Source organism: Kwoniella shandongensis, chromosome 3, assembly GCF_008629635.2.
Source record: "Kwoniella shandongensis chromosome 3, complete sequence".
Taxonomy (NCBI): Eukaryota; Fungi; Basidiomycota; class Tremellomycetes; order Tremellales; family Cryptococcaceae; genus Kwoniella; species Kwoniella shandongensis.
This window is the reverse complement of record NC_089289.1, coordinates 1,134,122-1,152,121: the sequence shown is the minus strand read 5'-3', so window position 1 is coordinate 1,152,121 and position 18,000 is coordinate 1,134,122. Positions and strand designations below refer to the sequence as shown.

The 18,000-nt window shown below is 49.9% G+C and overlaps 6 protein-coding genes across 6 annotated transcripts; 3 read left to right on the top strand and 3 right to left on the bottom strand.

Annotated features, from left to right (window-relative positions):
- Nucleotides 1-36: 36 nt before the first annotated feature.
- On the bottom strand, nucleotides 37-3,234 carry CI109_101802 (uncharacterized protein; the record flags this gene model as incomplete). The annotated part of the gene is made up of 14 exons (XM_032002267.1): nucleotides 37-249; nucleotides 309-449; nucleotides 513-816; nucleotides 879-1,033; nucleotides 1,088-1,229; nucleotides 1,286-1,395; nucleotides 1,449-1,550; nucleotides 1,599-1,883; nucleotides 1,936-2,057; nucleotides 2,113-2,407; nucleotides 2,478-2,621; nucleotides 2,687-2,806; nucleotides 2,897-3,064; nucleotides 3,175-3,234. The coding sequence occupies 14 exons, from the start codon at nucleotides 3,232-3,234 to the stop codon at nucleotides 37-39; spliced, it is 2,361 nt and encodes a 786-aa protein (XP_031863204.1).
- A 337-nt stretch (nucleotides 3,235-3,571) lies between these two features.
- On the top strand, nucleotides 3,572-4,136 carry CI109_101801 (uncharacterized protein; the record flags this gene model as incomplete). The annotated part of the gene is made up of 4 exons (XM_032002268.1): nucleotides 3,572-3,686; nucleotides 3,768-3,813; nucleotides 3,910-4,032; nucleotides 4,106-4,136. The coding sequence occupies 4 exons, from the start codon at nucleotides 3,572-3,574 to the stop codon at nucleotides 4,134-4,136; spliced, it is 315 nt and encodes a 104-aa protein (XP_031863205.1).
- Nucleotides 4,137-4,281: 145 nt separating this feature from the next.
- On the bottom strand, nucleotides 4,282-5,556 carry CI109_101800 (uncharacterized protein; the record flags this gene model as incomplete). The annotated part of the gene is made up of 7 exons (XM_032002269.2): nucleotides 4,282-4,608; nucleotides 4,702-4,823; nucleotides 4,903-4,951; nucleotides 5,016-5,063; nucleotides 5,136-5,252; nucleotides 5,365-5,439; nucleotides 5,524-5,556. The coding sequence occupies 7 exons, from the start codon at nucleotides 5,554-5,556 to the stop codon at nucleotides 4,282-4,284; spliced, it is 771 nt and encodes a 256-aa protein (XP_031863206.2).
- A 283-nt stretch (nucleotides 5,557-5,839) lies between these two features.
- On the bottom strand, nucleotides 5,840-8,193 carry CI109_101799 (uncharacterized protein; the record flags this gene model as incomplete). Its single annotated transcript, XM_032002270.2, has 4 exons — nucleotides 5,840-6,769; nucleotides 6,820-7,093; nucleotides 7,145-8,056; nucleotides 8,189-8,193. The coding sequence occupies 4 exons, from the start codon at nucleotides 8,191-8,193 to the stop codon at nucleotides 5,840-5,842; spliced, it is 2,121 nt and encodes a 706-aa protein (XP_031863207.2).
- Nucleotides 8,194-13,617: 5,424 nt separating this feature from the next.
- On the top strand, nucleotides 13,618-15,012 carry CI109_101798 (uncharacterized protein; the record flags this gene model as incomplete). The annotated part of the gene is made up of 5 exons (XM_032002271.1): nucleotides 13,618-14,142; nucleotides 14,226-14,391; nucleotides 14,454-14,604; nucleotides 14,658-14,748; nucleotides 14,800-15,012. The coding sequence occupies 5 exons, from the start codon at nucleotides 13,618-13,620 to the stop codon at nucleotides 15,010-15,012; spliced, it is 1,146 nt and encodes a 381-aa protein (XP_031863208.1).
- An 858-nt stretch (nucleotides 15,013-15,870) lies between these two features.
- Nucleotides 15,871-17,553, top strand: CI109_101797 (uncharacterized protein; the record flags this gene model as incomplete). The annotated part of the gene is made up of 6 exons (XM_032002272.1): nucleotides 15,871-16,459; nucleotides 16,657-16,857; nucleotides 16,918-17,108; nucleotides 17,161-17,202; nucleotides 17,264-17,442; nucleotides 17,508-17,553. 6 exons carry the CDS (start codon nucleotides 15,871-15,873, stop codon nucleotides 17,551-17,553), a joined length of 1,248 nt encoding a protein of 415 aa, XP_031863209.1.
- Nucleotides 17,554-18,000: the final 447 nt, after the last annotated feature.

Genomic DNA, 18,000 nt, shown 5'->3' with positions numbered 1-18,000 from the left:
TCCTCTACCTGTCACCTCGACTTCTCGCGACCCCGCCTATCTCCCTGCCAACTTTGCCACATCGTCTGCCTCCTGTCTCCTCCTCTCCGCCTTGAACACGTTCGCCTGACCCCCTGTCATATAAGCACCCTTACCTAGCTTTGCCAAGATGACCGCTAGCCGTATAGGTTTGACGGTGGAGTATGACATCGACCGGATAGAGGGTTCCATATACGCCGAAACAGCATCAGAGAGGACGATATTGATTGTCTGCAAATCGAAGACTGTTAGCTCATGCGACAAATACAAGTACGCATCGTCCAGCTCACATGTTTCACCTCGTCAAAGACGTGGTCGAGACCCGGTTTGTCGAGTCGTCTGATCTCCGCTTCGATAAAGTTCACATCCGCCAATACGCTTGCCAAAGCCATCTCATTGAACCGTGTGACCTCCTTCCCGCATAATGTTTCCTATAACATATGCAATCTCGTCAGCTGCTTTCCGATCAGAAAGTGTTAACAAGGACAACTCACCATCAACCATCTGTTTATTCTGCCCAAGGCATTCTGGTATGCTCTAGTCTTGATGCTCTCGTTCAAGCCAATCAAGACCGAATCCACATACGCCGTCAAGAACGTGATCATCTCAAATACATAGGTGCTGGGATCCGTTGTCGTCGATTGTGGTCGGGCAGGCATCCAGTTGTACTCTGCTAATTCGAAGAATGATTCGAGTTTTGAGTTGATCACTGAATCAATTCGGTTCTGGGCAATGGTGAGAGTTGCCGCGAAAGAGTCGCAGGAAGAGAGCTTGACAGGACCGCCTCGTTGTGATGCTCTGCGGTATGCGATATGGGTCGGTCAGTCTGCTTTCTCGTCGTGGAGTCGCTGTGGACATACCTCAGATTCATCAGGACACCTTCCAGCTCGTCACATGCAGTACTGAAGTGCTCGAGGTTGACAACAACCTGTGCGATCTGTGACAGATTGGACATCGACTGCAGTCTTCTCGCTATTTGCTTGCTGACGTGATCCGATAATAAGCCATCCAAAGACTGTGACCCGCATCAGTAGGCCATATCTCGCTTCACTCAAGTATATGGACACACCTTTCTGAGTACCTCGTCTATATCGAGATGTTGTTGCGCGACACCATCTGTAAACTGGTAGAACTGATCGACGAAATTTCGAATGTTGATGCAACACATCGGGTATGTTTGGGAAAACGGCATAGCTTGAGGGAACCCTTGCCTGTATTCACGGGTCAGCAGGTACACGAGAGCCTAAAATGAAACCTCTTGACTCACATAGCCAATGACTCCATCTCTCCCGTTGCGAGCCAGCATACGCCGGCCACCTGATCGAACTCTTCCTGATCATTCACCATCATCGGTTGATTGTCGTCTTCGGACACGATCTGTACATCGTTACGTCAGCTGAATTCCAGCGAAGCTCGTACGGATAGCTAACCTGGTCAAAGTCGGTGCTGAACTTTCTCAGCAGCAGCTCCGAGTATCTCTCAAACAGTGTAATGAGTAGTCCGTTGAGTTCAGTGATGTTATACCCATATCCCTGCACGAAGTCAGCCTCGCCCCGTCAGACCCAGGACGTCTGGCTCACTTCTAGCGTCTGCACGAATAGCAGGACGTTGGTCTTGCTCTCCAAGAACACCTCTGGCTCACTACACCCTTTTAAACCTTGACCCATGATCTCGACTATCCGCTTACACATCTCGTCCCATAGCTCGTCCACGTCCCGCTGCGTTCTGAAATCTGGCATCGTATTGAGGACATGTGATTCAATGATGAAGAATCCGACGAGCTCTTGCATGAGGAGAGGTAAGGTAGACAGGAGGGTCTCGGGAGTTGTCGACAATCGAGAAGTGAGAATGAGGGTCGCTTGTATCTACAGATACCAATCAGCCCAATCTCAAGCCTAAGAGAGGGATACAACATACCTTACGATCTTCTTGATAACTGCGCTGGAACTCCGGTTTTCGTTCCAAAGCCTCGTATATGTGAACGCATTGGTACAGTGGCCGGAAATCGATCTTGATCTCATCGTTATCTAGCGCATCGACTAACGGTGACCATCAATCAGCACGACCTTGATCGACACTTGATGCAGTACTTACACTCGACCCTCTCATTGTTAACCAGCTCTAATGCCCCGCCGACTCTGGCTAATCTCACTCCACCTTCCTTTTCCCTCCTCGCTCTCCACTTTTTGATTCGCAGAGCCATCTGCTCCAAAGCCAACTTGCCCACTTTCGCTCCGCTCTCGCGTACATCGAACAACCAAGTCTTGGTGGAGGCCGTCACGGCATCTTTGATTGATAGTCGTAGTGATGGGAGGGAAGAAAGAATGTGGGCATAGAAAGGCGTCTGTGAAATAGATGGAGGAGGGAGATGCAGTAGGTCTTCAAGCGACTATCATCGTTGTCATACAGTATAGGGTCAGCCATACGCGCTGCGCATTTAGGTCGTAAGAAATACTCACCCGTAATGCACCCCAGTACTTTCCCTCACGGATCATCTCTCCAACTCTGTGAACCAGGTCCAACAGCCTCAGACAAGTCTGCAGCGTCTCAATGGCATCGTCCATATTTCTTGCAACTTTCTTTTGTTCAAGCAATGCACGTTTCTTCATGACATGCGAGATCATATCAGCTACCGAACATCCAGGTGTAGATAGCAGAAGCAACTTACCTTCTCGCCTAACGCTCGTCCGACATCACCCATCTGTCCATCCAGTTCTCCTATTCGCCGTCTGAGATGACCTGTCCCTTGTCGGATCGTAAGTAGCGTAGAGACTGATGAGACAAAGTCCTGTCAAATAAAACTCAGCTGTCAGCTTGCCTCAACGTATCGGACGAAAAGAGTTGGTGGATTTTCTGACATGTTGGGGGCTAAGCTCACCTCATAGTTTCCCTCGCATATCTTCTCAATCTCCCTCTCCTTCTCTTCTACAAACTTGTCCAAGCTCCTAAGATAGAGCTGCTCCGAGTCGGAATCTTGTATCGACTTGATAAGAGGTGCCAGTGCTTCGAGATTTTCAGTCGTCGATGAGGTCGGATCTAGGTTGATCTGTGAGGTGTCATGATCATCTCTACTCTCAGCTCTTGCTTCTTCGTTGAGACGATACCTTTGTGATGCGGGAGCACACAGGAGGTGTGAGAGCGAGTGATGAAACCCACCTGCTGAAGCTGCATCTCCAGCTCTGCGCTGGAGAAAGTTGGTCTTTGTTTCCGCATCATCTTGCGCTGTTCCACCTTCTACCTATGTTTCTCACCGATGCGAACGTGCTGGGGCTAGATTTAGAGATGAGGAGAATCAGAATGCACTTTGACTGTTGTCATCAACATTGGTCGCTTGGTCGTCATTATCCGCTGCGTCGAGACGATGTAACGGAACTAGGCGGCGATCCCCGCCTGACTGTTTGATCCCGTCTTCACAGATCGTCTAAAGTCGCGTCAATGTTCTCCGTCCTCCATCTAACTATCTGACATATATACCTCCCATTTGGACTTTCAACCTGCGCTCTTCGTACAATTACATCTAACCGTAAAGGAATCGAAGTCAGAAGTCGTTACGATGTCATCGGATGAGGATTACGTACTTCTCGAGTCTGCGGACAACTACACTTTTGTGGTTCCTCGAAAGGTAGCTTGTGCGAGTGGGATGCTCAAATCGATGCTGGACGAGGATGGTGAGTTGGAGTAAAGGACGTGATCCATCTGAATCATGACCGGTGGCTGACTGTATCTATGTATGTTTGTTCTCATCGTAGCCGCGTTCGAAGAATCAAAGAACAAGACATGTAAAATCCAACAACGGTGAGACTGCCGCCCTCTCCATCCCACCCATTCAACCGTGATGTCCGAGCCGTACCTCAATGGACGATCGATACTGATCCTATGAACCCTCCACAGCGGTGTCATCCTCCTCAAGGTGATCGAATACCTCGCATACAAAGTCCAATATGCCGAGTTCAATGCCGAAGACATCCGAGAAGATTTCTCAGATCGTATAGATCCGTATATCGCTCTTGAGCTGTGAGCGAAGCCCTCTTTCTCACCTCTGCTAATCGAATAGCACTGAAAGCTGATTTCTTGGTGTGCTGAATAGGTTGACCGCTGCCGATTTCCTCGATGCCTGATTCGTGTTGTGGCACTCGCCAACTTGTTTGTCCGCACATGTACAGTATGTAATAGTACAATTCAATACAATAATCATGCATCAATATACCCTCGCATAAAACAATGCCTCTCACCGCTACTTGTGAAAAATCCGACGAAGCTCCTCTATCCCCCTCTCCACTTTGCCATCGTCTCCTTCACACCTTTACCCTTCTCCAGGTCCTTTCTCACCTTCTCGTCGACCTGCTTCATTTCCCGTCCAGTCCGCACCACTTCCTCTGTCAAATGCTTTGGGATCGACACACACCCGTCTATATCAGCTACGATGATATCGCCGGGCTTCACGAATACACCGTCTTCTCTGGCAGAAGCGGCATCTGACTGCTCCGAAGAGTGGGGCGATTGTATGAAGTCCATATGGATTGGGAGATTGAGCTCCGATGGTCTCACAAATGTCTTTTGGCCCAAAGTCGAGTGGTATTGAGCGAACACCTTCCCACCATAGCGTACGGCGAATCAGCCCAGGTTGAGCTCTACCCAATCGAAGACCGGTGAACCTGATATGTGGATCTTCATCTCACTCACTGGGAAATCCAGCTCTCGATGTTCTGCCAAATCTCTACATCCTCCTTGGATGATTACCCCTTTCACACCTCTCGCTTTAGCTGCTCTGGACATCAACCCCCCCCAACATGCTGCGCGACGTACTGTCGCACCATTAGACCTCAGCTCAAGTGGTCCGTTGTGCAAAGAGAGGACGTGCATAGGCAAGAATGCTTGACATACTGAACGGAGCTGAGATCACAATGATGGATCCAGCTGGACTTGCGTCGACCTACGCGATTGGTCGGATATGATCAACTTTAGGCCGAGAGAATGCAGAACAGAACGATACGTACAAAGTGATGTTCTGGCTTTGGAGATTCCTTATCGTCCCATCTTACCATCTACTCGCACACCACACAGTGAGAATATGATCAGCTCTCTGCTCAGCAGATGGATAGTCTGGACGAACACACCTTGACGGTAAAAGCTGGTCCTATGACTTTCACACTTTCGTTCGAGGGAGAATAGAGATTCATATCGGGTATATGACCCCCAGAAGCTATCCCAAGCTTTATGAGTGCATCTGAGATCTGTATGAGGACATTTGTATTAAACCTATTTAGCGAACAGTGAGAAGAGGATTTTTTCCTTTTGGCGCCCTTTCATTCATGAGAGGGCTGGCAGAGCCGTAAAAGGACTCACCTCGCATGTAGTAAGCTCTTCAAGACCTCCATACCTGTCGTCCGGTGCCATCTTGTTCTCGTCGTAGATAGCACACTAACAGAGACGCAAGTTTGATGCTCTTTCAAAAGAAGCACCTCATTGCACTCGTCTTCGGACATACCCGGCTATCAATCCAACCGACCGTGACAATTGTCTTGGTTGCAACTGCATTCTTTGAGGCTTGCGAACGATTCTCGTAGTCATCAATTGTCATCCATACGTCATTAACGAACCAAAACGTCAAGCTATACGACAGTGAACGACAGAGATAGCAGAGCATACACAAGACGGAAGGGCACTTCGATGCGTAATGACAAGACATACACAGATAAACAGGAAGGCAGGCAGAAAAGCAAAGGGATACTGTGACAGGTTAAAAATGCCAAATGATAGATAGAGAGAGAGAGAGAGCAAGATGCTAGTAAACAGGAATTATGTGATGGATATACACATGCTATCGCCAATGGGTATGAGTTTCGTTAGGGGGGACCATGAATGCGGGACCAAAATCGTTGACGGGGTAAGTCGCCACGTTGGCATAGTGTGCTTGACCGTAATGCTTGTTCGGCATTGTGGCGTAATGGTTGATGTCACCTTGAAGCTCGCCGTAATCGGTGTTGGGGAAAACACCAGACTGGACAGCGTGACCGGGGGTGATGGGAGTCAAGGGAGGGATAGTCGCCATCGACATCGACATTGGCATCATCCCTCGCATCTCACCATGTTCGGAGATACTCGGTGAGATGGTCATGTTGGATAGGCCGTGAGAAACGGAGACATCGGATCGCTGACGAGAATGCGAGCTACCTGTGGACGGGGAACCCAACGGCGAGTTCGATCCATGGGGGTCCATATTGGTGAAGCCGAACGCGGAAGCGGCCAAACTCAACGGACGGTTGGTGCGCCGAGACGCACCTTGGATCGAGTTGGTTCGGCTCAAACCAACAGCTCGACGCGGAGATGGACTTGTACCGTGGTACGAGTTCTGTCGTTGCAGGTGAAGCGCAGCGGGACGGTGTTTACCAGCTTTACCTGAAGACGGTGATTGCATACCAGGCTCGACGACAACCTGAGGCGATGACTGAGAACGTGATCGCGAGTTCGGTGTGAGATTGGTGTTATTCAGATCGGACTCGGAACGAGTGGACCCCATACGTGCGTGTACGCTATCGGCGGGCAGGTAGGCGGGGTGTTGGTATTCCCCTTGCCCACTCGAGTCGGATGAAGACAGAGTCGCCGTCGATTGGGACCGGGAGAGATTCACGGAACCTTCCATCATGGGCGAAGCCATCATCGCGTATTGAGGTTGGGCGTAATAATACCCATAGTCCGCCTGGATTGGCGAAGTGACCGCCTTTCCAGCAGCCTTTCTTCGGTCCTTGAACTGAGGAAGAGTCAGCAAGAACTGCTCATAGGCACCACTCGCCTGCTCACTTTGTCAAGCCACTTTGCGGATGCCTTGAAGCGATCCATGGGAAACCCGATCTCCCTCGCAAATGTTTTGGCCTTTTCTCTCGCCACACTATCTCTGACCTCTTGTCCCGAAGCAATCTGCGTGTCCATCCAAGCGTCGAGTTTCTTCTCGACCGCAGGGAATCGGCCTCCGACCGCCTTGGGAGCCTTAGGCACCGGTGGTGCTTGTGGCTCTTGAGGTTGCGTCCAGCGATGTGAGGAGAGGATGATCTTGCTGATGGTACTTCGGTCAACGCTGTGGGAAGGTCAGCGCGTGCATACGGCAAGACTTCGTGTGGCTACTCACCCGTACATCCTAGCAATGTCTTCCTGCCTCAACGAACTATTTTGACGGTGAAGAAGCACGATGTTGCGCTTGTCGTCATAGGTCAACTTGACCTTGGGTCTGACAGCTCGCATGTCTGAAGAAGTGGAACCGTTACGAGCAAGGTTTGCGCCGGCCGACGCGATGCTAGACGTGGGCGAGCCATTGCGACTTCTAGGCGGACCAGGGAAATTGTAGACCGGATGAGCCTGGTACATATCTGCGGGATAGATTCCGTTCGGTTGTGACGGCATGGGGACGAACTGTTGCGGGTACTGTGCAAACGTCATGTGCTCGGTAGGTGAAGTTTGCTGAAAAGCGGGGAAGTTGGGTTGTTGTCCGTAGTACATTGTGGTGCTGTCTATGTATTGCTGATGCTCCACAGGAAGAGGATATGCGGTGTTCTCGTGAGGCTGTTGTTGTTGTGACTGGTCATTCTGAAACGTCTTGAACGGGGACATGAGAGAGGGTTTCGAGTGCGAAGAGGAAGCACGAATGGTTTGATCGCCATTGAGGTTGGGTGGGCGAGGGAGGGACGAGGGGTGTATTTGTGATTGACCTTCTGGAACGACTGGGGTCTTATCTTCTTCGCCTCTGCTTGGACCGGATGGCGTAGATTGCTCGACGTATTCTCCATTGGGATCGGCTGAAAAGTCACCGTAGGCAAAACCGTAGGTGTCATCAAGGGTAGTAGGGACTGGATAGGCTGCATCTTGGAGATGAGGAGTGTTGGGCTCGGTAGCGACAAAATTATCGTTCAGATATGCAGAAGGGGATTGGAAGTCGGGGACAGGCGGTCGAGATGAGGTGAGTCGAGTAGGCGTATGAGAGGGAATGTCTTCTGATGATGAAGAAGAGTGAATGGTATCCATGTTGAATGGGACGAGACAGATGCTGAAGTGGGTTTGGTTCAGTCAAACGAAATTAAGACAAAGAGGTGTCATGATGAGACCTACCTGAACTTTGGATAACCAAGCTTTGCAATTAACCCAGGCGGGTCTGCTTTTGAATCGTGGGTGGTTCTACGCCATTCAGAAGCGATTGATTCTGAGCGAAGAGAAAGGTCAGTGGAGCATCGACAAATGTATATATAGTCTTGGGCCAATGACAAGGGGGTTGAGGATGGGAGACAGGATAACGAGGGGGAGAGTTTCGCTCGAAACGATTCTGATCGATAACTCCTCGACAGCAAGCTGTAGATGATACCCGCGACTGTCTCAACCTATGCGCAGTGACAATGGAAAGGAGTGGTTCACCGAGAGTAGTTTCGACAATGACCGTGACCAACAAGACGACAAAGTCCCCGTCCGACTGCACTCTTGGGCCAACTAGCTAATGTGGGGGAGGAGACTCACTCTAACTGATATGACCGTTCACTTTGGTTCACTTTTGATGGATCTCGCCGGGGGACGCTTAGTCGGCCGGTCGGGGACAAGACGGGGTAACCAGAAGTAGTCTGTTGCGCTGTCAGCTCCGTACGCCAGGCCAGCTTTCACGTATGGTGATGCGACTGAGAACGCAGCAGATATGGACGAGAGTGTGTGTGGTAGAGTGGAGCGATATGACGAAGAAGAGCGAATAAATGTGAGAATGAATTGAATTGAATTGGACAGATGTATCAAGCTACACCACACGTTTGCAAAAGCAGAACAGGTCTGAGACTTCTGTTACTGGCGGTTGGGTGGTGGTGGTGGTAGTAATGGTGGTGGAAGCGTATCGGTAGTAGCTGAACTCACATGATTGTACAACCTAGACTTCCCAGAAACGCGCCTTTGACCGGTTGCGAGACTTGGTTAACCCTGGACAGACTACTACTACTGCTGCACTACTACTACTAAGACACGGAACAAATCGAGGCGGCCGTGCGTTGGTTCCTTTTGTACTCGTTTTGGTGCTTCGTTTGTGCTCAGACTGTCGATCCCTCTGTGCGTTGTTCTTGGTCAAGACACACTGCAACACTGCTAACTGCTACAAGTCGATGATCGTGTATCGTACAGATGACAGTCGGTATGATCTGCTCTGATCCACTTTTGATCTTCCATGCGAGAATGCAGTCGCCTGGTTGCTTGGTGGACAGCTCGCCTAGACAGAGGGCAAGGGGAGAAAGGGAGAGAGACAGAGACAGAGACAGTTCAAAAGTCAAAGACTATTGCGTGACCCTGAAATTCAAAGGGTAGCATTATGGTATATCTTTAACTTTTGACAATGATCCGGGCTGGAAATCCAGAATTGTATCGCTCTCTACCTTTTCGGACCTACTCTGTTGTACCGTATATGCACTGCATTACAGTATTACAGTCTAGTTGGTCGGAGCTTCCCCTCGAACCCCGTTTATTGGTTTATTGTATGCCCGCATGATTGGTTCTTGGAGTCGTAACCTAAGACGAGACATTCGTCTACTCTGAGCGTTAATCATGGTCCAACTCATGGGATATATCAGACGCCAGCCAAGTCATCAGGGTATTTTTGGTTTTTGGTTTTTTTCATACCCGTGGCTCGATAATACTGCAGTCAGTGGTAGTGGAACTGCGCTGTGCCGATCAAGCTTTCCAATGATAGACACCGCAGATTCTCTCCGATGATCAGGGAGCGAGAGAGTGAGTACAAGAGGGAAGCAAAGTGCAACGCCAAACCCATCTAACCCCGCGTACAGACAGGATGAAACGCATAGATAGATACAGTAGGTAATGGTGTTATGGGCACGTTGGTACTTGACGTATATGACTCACCAGTCACGGCAACCTCTGTCCAGATCTGTCTTTTGTGTTTCAATCAATCGGGTGCTGCTTGGCTCAATGGTCCGTGGCGGGGAAGAATGGACTTCGCCTCGCCGATGTCAAACACGGTCAGGTCCAGTACGCCCCCCGTAGACTGTGTTACATGGTATCAGCCTCGTTGTTCCTTGCATGGCCCTTGATGCTGATCGTATAGTAATAAGATTAGTAATACAAATAATATTAAGACCAATCGTGTCCCATGTGTCTCCGTATGTCCTCGACTGCGAAACCAAATCTGTGCAAGGACGATATGACCCGATAAGGTATAGGATGGCGCTTTCTAATCGTAGGGTTACACAAATTACACTTCGGCTCCAAAGAACTCGGCGAAGATCCACTTGGTCGGTCCTGGTCCATCCATCGTGAGATATCATCGCCGCCAATATCCTTGGCGACTAGCAGCCAAAGGCAGATCATCATCTGCGTCCGACGGAGTGTATATGACGTGGCGTAGACGATTCCAGACGGCCATACGGCCAGATACAGTGGCGTAACATATCACGCTAGTCCCTTGCAGCTGCTACTAACTTACTATGAATATTTGGTGGAGTCTGATCCCGTACTACATTGTATCCTATCGGTGTACCTGTCTCTCCTGTCAGACTAACAACAGGCCATTCACCGTTACCGACATAAGGTTTTCTGCTATAGCATAAGGATGATAAATGAATTACCTTACTATCATAACAAGATACAAATAGTAATTGAATGACCATCGATCAAGCCAAGCACCGCTACAATTTGACTACATAAGATTCATCCTAATACCCCAAGCCCCTTTTCTCTTGGAATCTAGAAAATCACCTCATTCTCCGTAGAATTCGCAGAAAACTACGAAGCCAAAACTAACTGAAATAAAGACGACGACGCGATTGACTTTCCCTTCGGACAACGCGGAAAATAGAGTTCCGACTTCCGGAAACCCGTCCTTGAAAAGCAGGCGCCTTGATTTCTTTGCGGTACGTGGGAAAGCATGTCGAAACCACCAAAACTCGCTTCGGCCAATTTCGTTCTCTCGTACAGTGGTGACATGCATCCGTTGACGTTACATTTCCCCTCATCCCACCTTACCTTACCTTACGCCTCCTAATCAATTAACGTACGTTACAAGTTGCGTTGTTCTTCTTCTCTTCGATCCGACTTTTCGGGAAGGTGTCAAGTGTTATGAATAACGGGAAATGTCCAGCTAAAGTTGTATGAGTGCGGCCCAACCGACACTCCCGGTCATGAACTTGCACATAGATGACTCGCAAAATGAAAGCCCGTCTCGGCCAGAACGTAAATATCCATGGTCCATTGGCCGTATACATGTGGTCAAGATCGGCATGATATCCCCTGCTCGGGAGTCCGGGATTTGTCAATCACGAGCTGCTCCTTCTACGGACTCGGTGTATGGCGGCTCGGTAGTTGAAGTAGTCCTTAGCTAATTGCTCTATGCTGTAACTGATCGACCACGACGTAAGCAATCTCGGCTCATCTTTGACGCCACAATTAAACACCCAGCGGACGACGTAGATCTCGACGTTACAAGAGATCGACGATGAACCGAATACTGACATGAGTCGGACCTTGACACTGACACAACGCGATCCCGGCCTGGTAGACAAAGATCGGTTGTCTCGCAGAAACAAACCGGCGGTCCAACACGATATCTGATAATGTCAAGCGGGAGTGTTCGTCCAAGTTCCTCGGAGTATAAGGTGCCGTCGGAAGTGCACAAAGGGATCACTGGGATCCTTTCCATTCAGGGCTACTGCTCGTCGCACGAATCAAGAAGGAGGAAGCTTGTCGATATGCCTGGCTTGTCAAGCGTAGAACACAAAGAAAAGTGTAATTGTTGTCCGCAGAAGCATCAGCACGGGATATGTGTTCTGCCGATTGATCCCTCAGAAATACAGCCTACACCCTCCAACTTCCAGACTTAGCTGAAAGCACGCTTCAAGATGACCTCGCGAGATATGCAGGAGATGCACTCGTTCCAGGCTGATGCGGTTGCATGACGACGTGTCTGTGACTTCAAGTGCTCGGGACACGAGACAGGAAAGAGGGACGTGTTCTTCCTCAGCGAAACTGCAAGTCCAGAGGCGAGAGTTCGAGAAGTAGGATTTTGATCATAGTCAGATCTGTCACGGGCAAGGGACTCAGAATCGGTATCAAGCTGAATTGTGACCTATCGACAACGACGTATGAAAATTACATCAACATAAACTCACATAGTCTGTCAAAGTTGGTGTAGACCAAGACGAAATGGTATCTACTGATGACGACGTCGATGTTGATTTCTAGTGCGGTACTGTTGAGTAGACTGATATAAAGCTCCCCCCCCAGCCCAGTCAGACATCATATTGCGTGAAGACATAAAGAAGACCATGATACACTGTTGCGAGAGAGTATGGCTGTTTGGCGTTGTACGTGTCAGATCGACATATTTTAGGCTCTCTTCGTGCTCGGGGTCCCGCTGTCAGCCTTTCACAAACAGAGTGCTTGGCTTCCTTGCCTTGCTGTATCTTCCAATGCATACCTCGCAACATAATCGCGTTTGTAGCGCAACACATCTTCGGAATCGCACTTGTTTCATTAACCGATCATGAGCGATGAGTGACAGAGCTGCTAACGAATTGGCTATAAGATGTTGGCGGCATCCGATATAGTAGCAATGTACCACGATGATCATCGAACCGGTACGCTAGCTTAGTGAGTGCATCGTCAAGGTGACAACGTCATCACTGACAGCGGTCAGCATTTGACAAGATATCGAGCTCGAAACAAGTCCGAAGATGGGAGCGGGATGGCGTCCTCTTCGGATGATTGAAGCGTTCATCAAGGGCCTAGTATTTCAGAAATATGAGCACGCACAGAAAGTGACAAGCATACAACTCTTTACATGCAATAACGGTCACTCAGACTAAGCGACGTCGACCAGAGCCGGGCAAAGCGCTCACAGCGAAGTTGATTGTGCCAGAGACATATTATCTGCCGTGTATTAGTATAGTAGCACTCCTGGAAATAAGGTTCTCCATAGCATTGTTTTGTCATGCGCGTAGAGTCATGCTCTGCCAAGAGGCGATATGTTCTTCTGAATACCATTGATTCGACTCGAAAGAGTGTGTTCACGAGCATACGAATAAGTTACCGCACCTACAAGCGGGACGACTGAGACTGCCACTGAGCGCGCTCGGATTTGATTTTGATTTGATCCCGTTAAAACGCGAAGACTTTGAATGATGGCATGCCTAATTTTAGACCATCAAACCCCGTCATTCGTCATGTAACCGGTTCTCCTTAGGGAGTCACTATTGCAGTATACCGCAGTTGCTTCAATGTCCTGCCTCTATCCGCCCACATACAAACCTCATCAGCGCCTTCTATACCAAACCTACAGCTGTCAAACACATTGCAACGCGGGGGATCAATCGAAGGCTGTGCTTGCCGCGACATTCCGCTCGGACCATCAAATCACGCTCGAGACCTCCACCTTCCTCACGGCTCACGTTCCGCCTCCTCTCGAATATTCCAGCCCGGGACTAGCTAGCCCCGTTACAGGCAATCCTACCCGTTCCTTCAACTTCACTCTCATTGAAACAAGACTGAGTCGCATCTCGTGTCAACCTTACTACCTTCCTTTGCTCGCAAACGTTCCGTAACCGTGCTCATCACAACGGAGAACATCCCTGCATTATGAGCTTGGAGTCCCCTGCGAACACGCCGCCCGCGACGCAAACAACGTTTGACGCTCGACTGGCCTACCTTAGATCCAACTCTTCGTACTCCCAACCAGCCGCTTCGTCTTCGAGGTCCTTCCATAACGCGGCCACTCATCAACGTCAATCGTCCACGTCTTCCGCGACACTCCTCAACCCTTCTATGCCCTCGCACCCAGGATGTGTCTTATGCAGTCGGATTCGCTTCTCAGCTTCCCGGAGTCAGGCCGCCTCGCCTGCTGCATCTCCGTCCCCGCGAACTGCTTTCCTCCCATCTACGAGCGGACGTGAAGCGGAGTATCATCAACCATTCGAGTCTGCTCGAAGCCTCAGTCCTGCACCGGTAGTCCAACCTAGAAGTGGGGAAAGCGGAAATACAGAATACGTCTACCAGGATAGAGATGTTACAGCCTTCAGAGCGGAAGGGAAGGAGCGGCTGTGTAGTAACGGGAAACACTTGATCATCGCCATCAATAGACATGTAGAGAATGTTTACGATCTCGTGAGTGAGCGAGCTTTCGTCAAGCCGTTTTGGAATATGTGCAGCTGGCAAAGCTCATCTCTGTATATGAAACAACTTTGTAGGGTCCCGCCGACGTCCCTATACTAGGCCATATACTCGAAACTGCTCGTCGGATACTTCTTTCCTCTTCAATTGAGGCGCATACGTCAAGCGCCAACGATGCGGAGCGAGGCAAAGGAAAGGCCAAAGACGAGGACGTGCGTGTGGGCTTCGTTGGGACCGTCGTCAGTGAGTGGCTCGCGTCGTGACGACCAAACACCTCGGCTGAACGCTAATCACTTCGTTCTTAGGAGATCCACAGTCACCCCACGCTCATCTGCACGCGCACGCGCTGCTCGGACCAATCGACACGTCCTTGCCCGGCGCGAGTTTCTGGCGCCGCAACGTCGTCTTCGGCGGCGTGAATTGGTGGAGTGTTGAGGATCTGATAGCGGAGATCCGGTTAGTAGCTGGAGCGTCTCAAGTCTGAACATCTTGCTAATCACATCCCATAGCGAGTCTACATCCAACAATCGCGTCAAGTCCGGGTACCAGCATCGAGGTTCTGCACCGATAGATCGCGTACTGGATGCCGGATCTGTCGAGGTGTGCTTCTGATGGCTATCTCCAATGCATAGCTAACCGAATCGATCGTAGGGCTTGCCAAACGCGATGGATCCAGATCAATATCAGGATGTATCTCCGCCCAACTCAGCTCCAGTCGACCAATCCTTCCCTAATACGTCAGCCAAAGCGTCATCGTCGGCTTCGTCACATGCACCAAGCGATACCAGGGATAGTAACGAGGACGGATACGTTGCTGTGGATCTGGAGGATGCCAAGGGAGTGGCTAGGGGAGGCAGGATCTGAATTATGACACATGTTATAACATCATTCTCATCATCATCATCATCGTAATAAATGTATTCATCATCTGCGCCTCTCTTGCGCGTCAATTACAGAAAAAAGAAAAAGTAAACAAAGCTTTGTTTACCCTGAATGAAGCAATCTCCCTTGATTCTCAAACGCCTCTCCCATTGTTTGATCCATCCGATGGTCTCTTCGTGTTCATTTCAGCAAGGAATGGGTACGTCGGACGGTGCAGCTTACCATATGGTGCCAAGAGTGTGGGTGGGGTCATTGACAGAGGGCTCGAGCCGGGGCACATACCATGCAAGAGAACAATAGGGACTAGTCTCGGAGTTGATTGCGAGGGGCTGGCCGTTTTTCATCAAACGCTTGGTTCCGCATTGTCAGATGCATTATTGTTCTTCTCTTTGCCAACATCACAGAACTCGCATTACTTTCACATCCTCGACATCTTCACTAACATCGCTCCTACTCTCGACATATCGATCCGACCTCGCTCCCGACACTCATTTTTAACGCAAAACACGGAGAAAGGTGTTTGTGTAGAGAAACACACAGGATCATAGGACCGGACTTCAATCAAAGGAGATCAGTGCGGTGGCGTAGCAACGCATCCCCCACGTCGACATACACCCGTGCGCCCGTCTCCCCTTATACTGTTGAAGACCGAATACGTTGGTGTCTCTCTCATCTGCAATTGTTGTGAATGTTGTGATTGTCATAGCGGCTGACGAGTGTAAACAACACCTGGTCGAAATCATAACGTTTTCTTCTAACCAAACAGTGACGACGAAATCTTATTCCCCTACACTCTCTTGATCAATTACATTCGTTTCGACTCAAACGTAAACACTCACGATGGTCGCCCTTCCGACTCTTTCCCTCCTCTTGCTCCTTCCCACTCTCGCTCTTGGGTCTCACAACAGTCCCCTCGAGCAACGATCCCCCGTTCGAAACCATCAACACCGAGCTCGAGCCGGTGCTTTCAACCACATCCATGCTCGATCTTACCCCGGCTCCATCGAGGAGAAGATGGCAAAGAAGGCCTTGGGCAAAGAACTTGCCAAGAGAAAGGCGGATCCTTCGAAATGTCGAGTGAGAAACTCGACCTGGACAGCGGCCACTTTCCGCTTGAGCGGAAGTACCAGCACCGTGATATCTAGTAACTCTAGCGTGACCAGCACTACTTCCCTCGCTTCTTCTACTTCGGCAGTGGCCTCTTCAACGACAGACGCGACGACCACCACAAGCAGTGCAAATGTTGATGGAGCTCAAGCGTGGGCTGCTCCCACCTCCAGCGATACGCCTGCTCCGGCAAAGACTTCTGCTTCGACCACCCCTCCGTCGAGTGGAGGTTGGTCGAGCGCTACCCCCAATGGCAACAAAGCAGGTGTTTCTGCAGGAGATTCGCTGCCATACCTGAAGGGGAAGCTCGGATGGTGGTACGGTGAGTTGGCACTGGTCTCATTTGTTTCCATTTCTGAGTGAAAGAGGATGTTTGAAGAAGGAAACAAGAAGAATGAAAGAGGGCACGAACTTTTAATGTTTGTGCCACAAACCTCTTTGGCGGCGGATTGCTTTTGTTTCTTTATTTTCGGAATTGTATCTGCCTCTTTAAGCATGTGGCTGACGACTTGACATCAGATTGGTCTCCCAACCCATCTGGAGATGCAGGTGGCGCAGTCGCGGTCCCCATGATCTGGGGAGGAGGAACGGCCGACGGAGAAGACGCTGTCAGACTATCGTCTTTCCAATCTATGGGCTCGGTACCTCAATACATCATCGGTTTCGAGGAGCCTGATTGTCCCGCTGGATCCGGAAGCGCGGGCATGGACGTCGAGACCGGTGAGTTTACTTTTGGAGTTGCATCGGCGCGATAGAAGCTGACTGTTATGTGCTCTGAAGGTATTCACCTCTGGAACCAAGATGTCGCTCCTAAGGGCGATGCCGGTTCTTACCTCGTTTCCCCATCCATGTGCAAGCAAGCCGCCGAGTCTGGATGGTTGCAGCCCTTCTTGGACGGTGTCACTCGAAAGCCAGACGCGATAAACGTACACTGTAACAAAGTTGACAGAGCAGGTATTGAGGAAGTTCTCGTGAGTTGGACCGAAACACAGAAATGGGGAAAGAGATCTGACAGACTTGCAGAACCACTATGCTAAATACGGCTTGCCGCTCTGGATCACCGAGGTAGGTCCTGAAGCTGTTTTGTTCTTTGTCAGGGTGTTGCTGATCTGTTCCACCCGTTTAGTTCGCTTGTGTCGATGATCAGAACGGATTTACTCCTTGTACCGACCAAGCTCAGATCGACAGCTTTATCAACACCGCCGTCGAGATCTTCGAATCTGATTCTCGAGTCGCTGCCTATGCCTACTCGAACGGCTACGGTCTCGGCAATGTCTGGCCCATGATGTCGGGCGGCAGTCTCTCGTATGTCACCTCTGATTCCTTTCGAAGACTGCTAGAATAGAACTGACACTTTTTATGCAACACAGTGCATCTGGTCAGACCTACCTCAACGCTATTAGCAAATACCACTAAGCTATTCTCCTTCTCGCTCAGACTCCTTCTCCCTTCTCCTTCTCCTTAATGTCCGTATGCTTCTCGATAGATACCCAAGTTCTGTGACTACGTTTCTTTACCCGTTTGGATTTGATATCTTGTTTGAGTCAAGTAGGAAGTGGAAGCAATCTCACGTTGAGCGCGATTTTGTACGTTATACCCCAATGCAGGACGGTGAATGTTTATGTCAGGAGGAGAGCGCTAGTATGCTGCTTGTATCCTGTGCTACGGCATTGGTGGATTATAAGAAACTTACAAGGGCTCGAGCAGAATAGGTATAGCCTCGTCACCCCACACTTCGAGACTTTGCCACTTCCTTCCTCTCTATCTCACTTACGCTGGTTCCACATGACCCACAAGCACCAAGAGAAAGGACTCTGTCCCTCGTCTCTCCTGTGTTCTTGAACGGGCGACGACGATCATGCC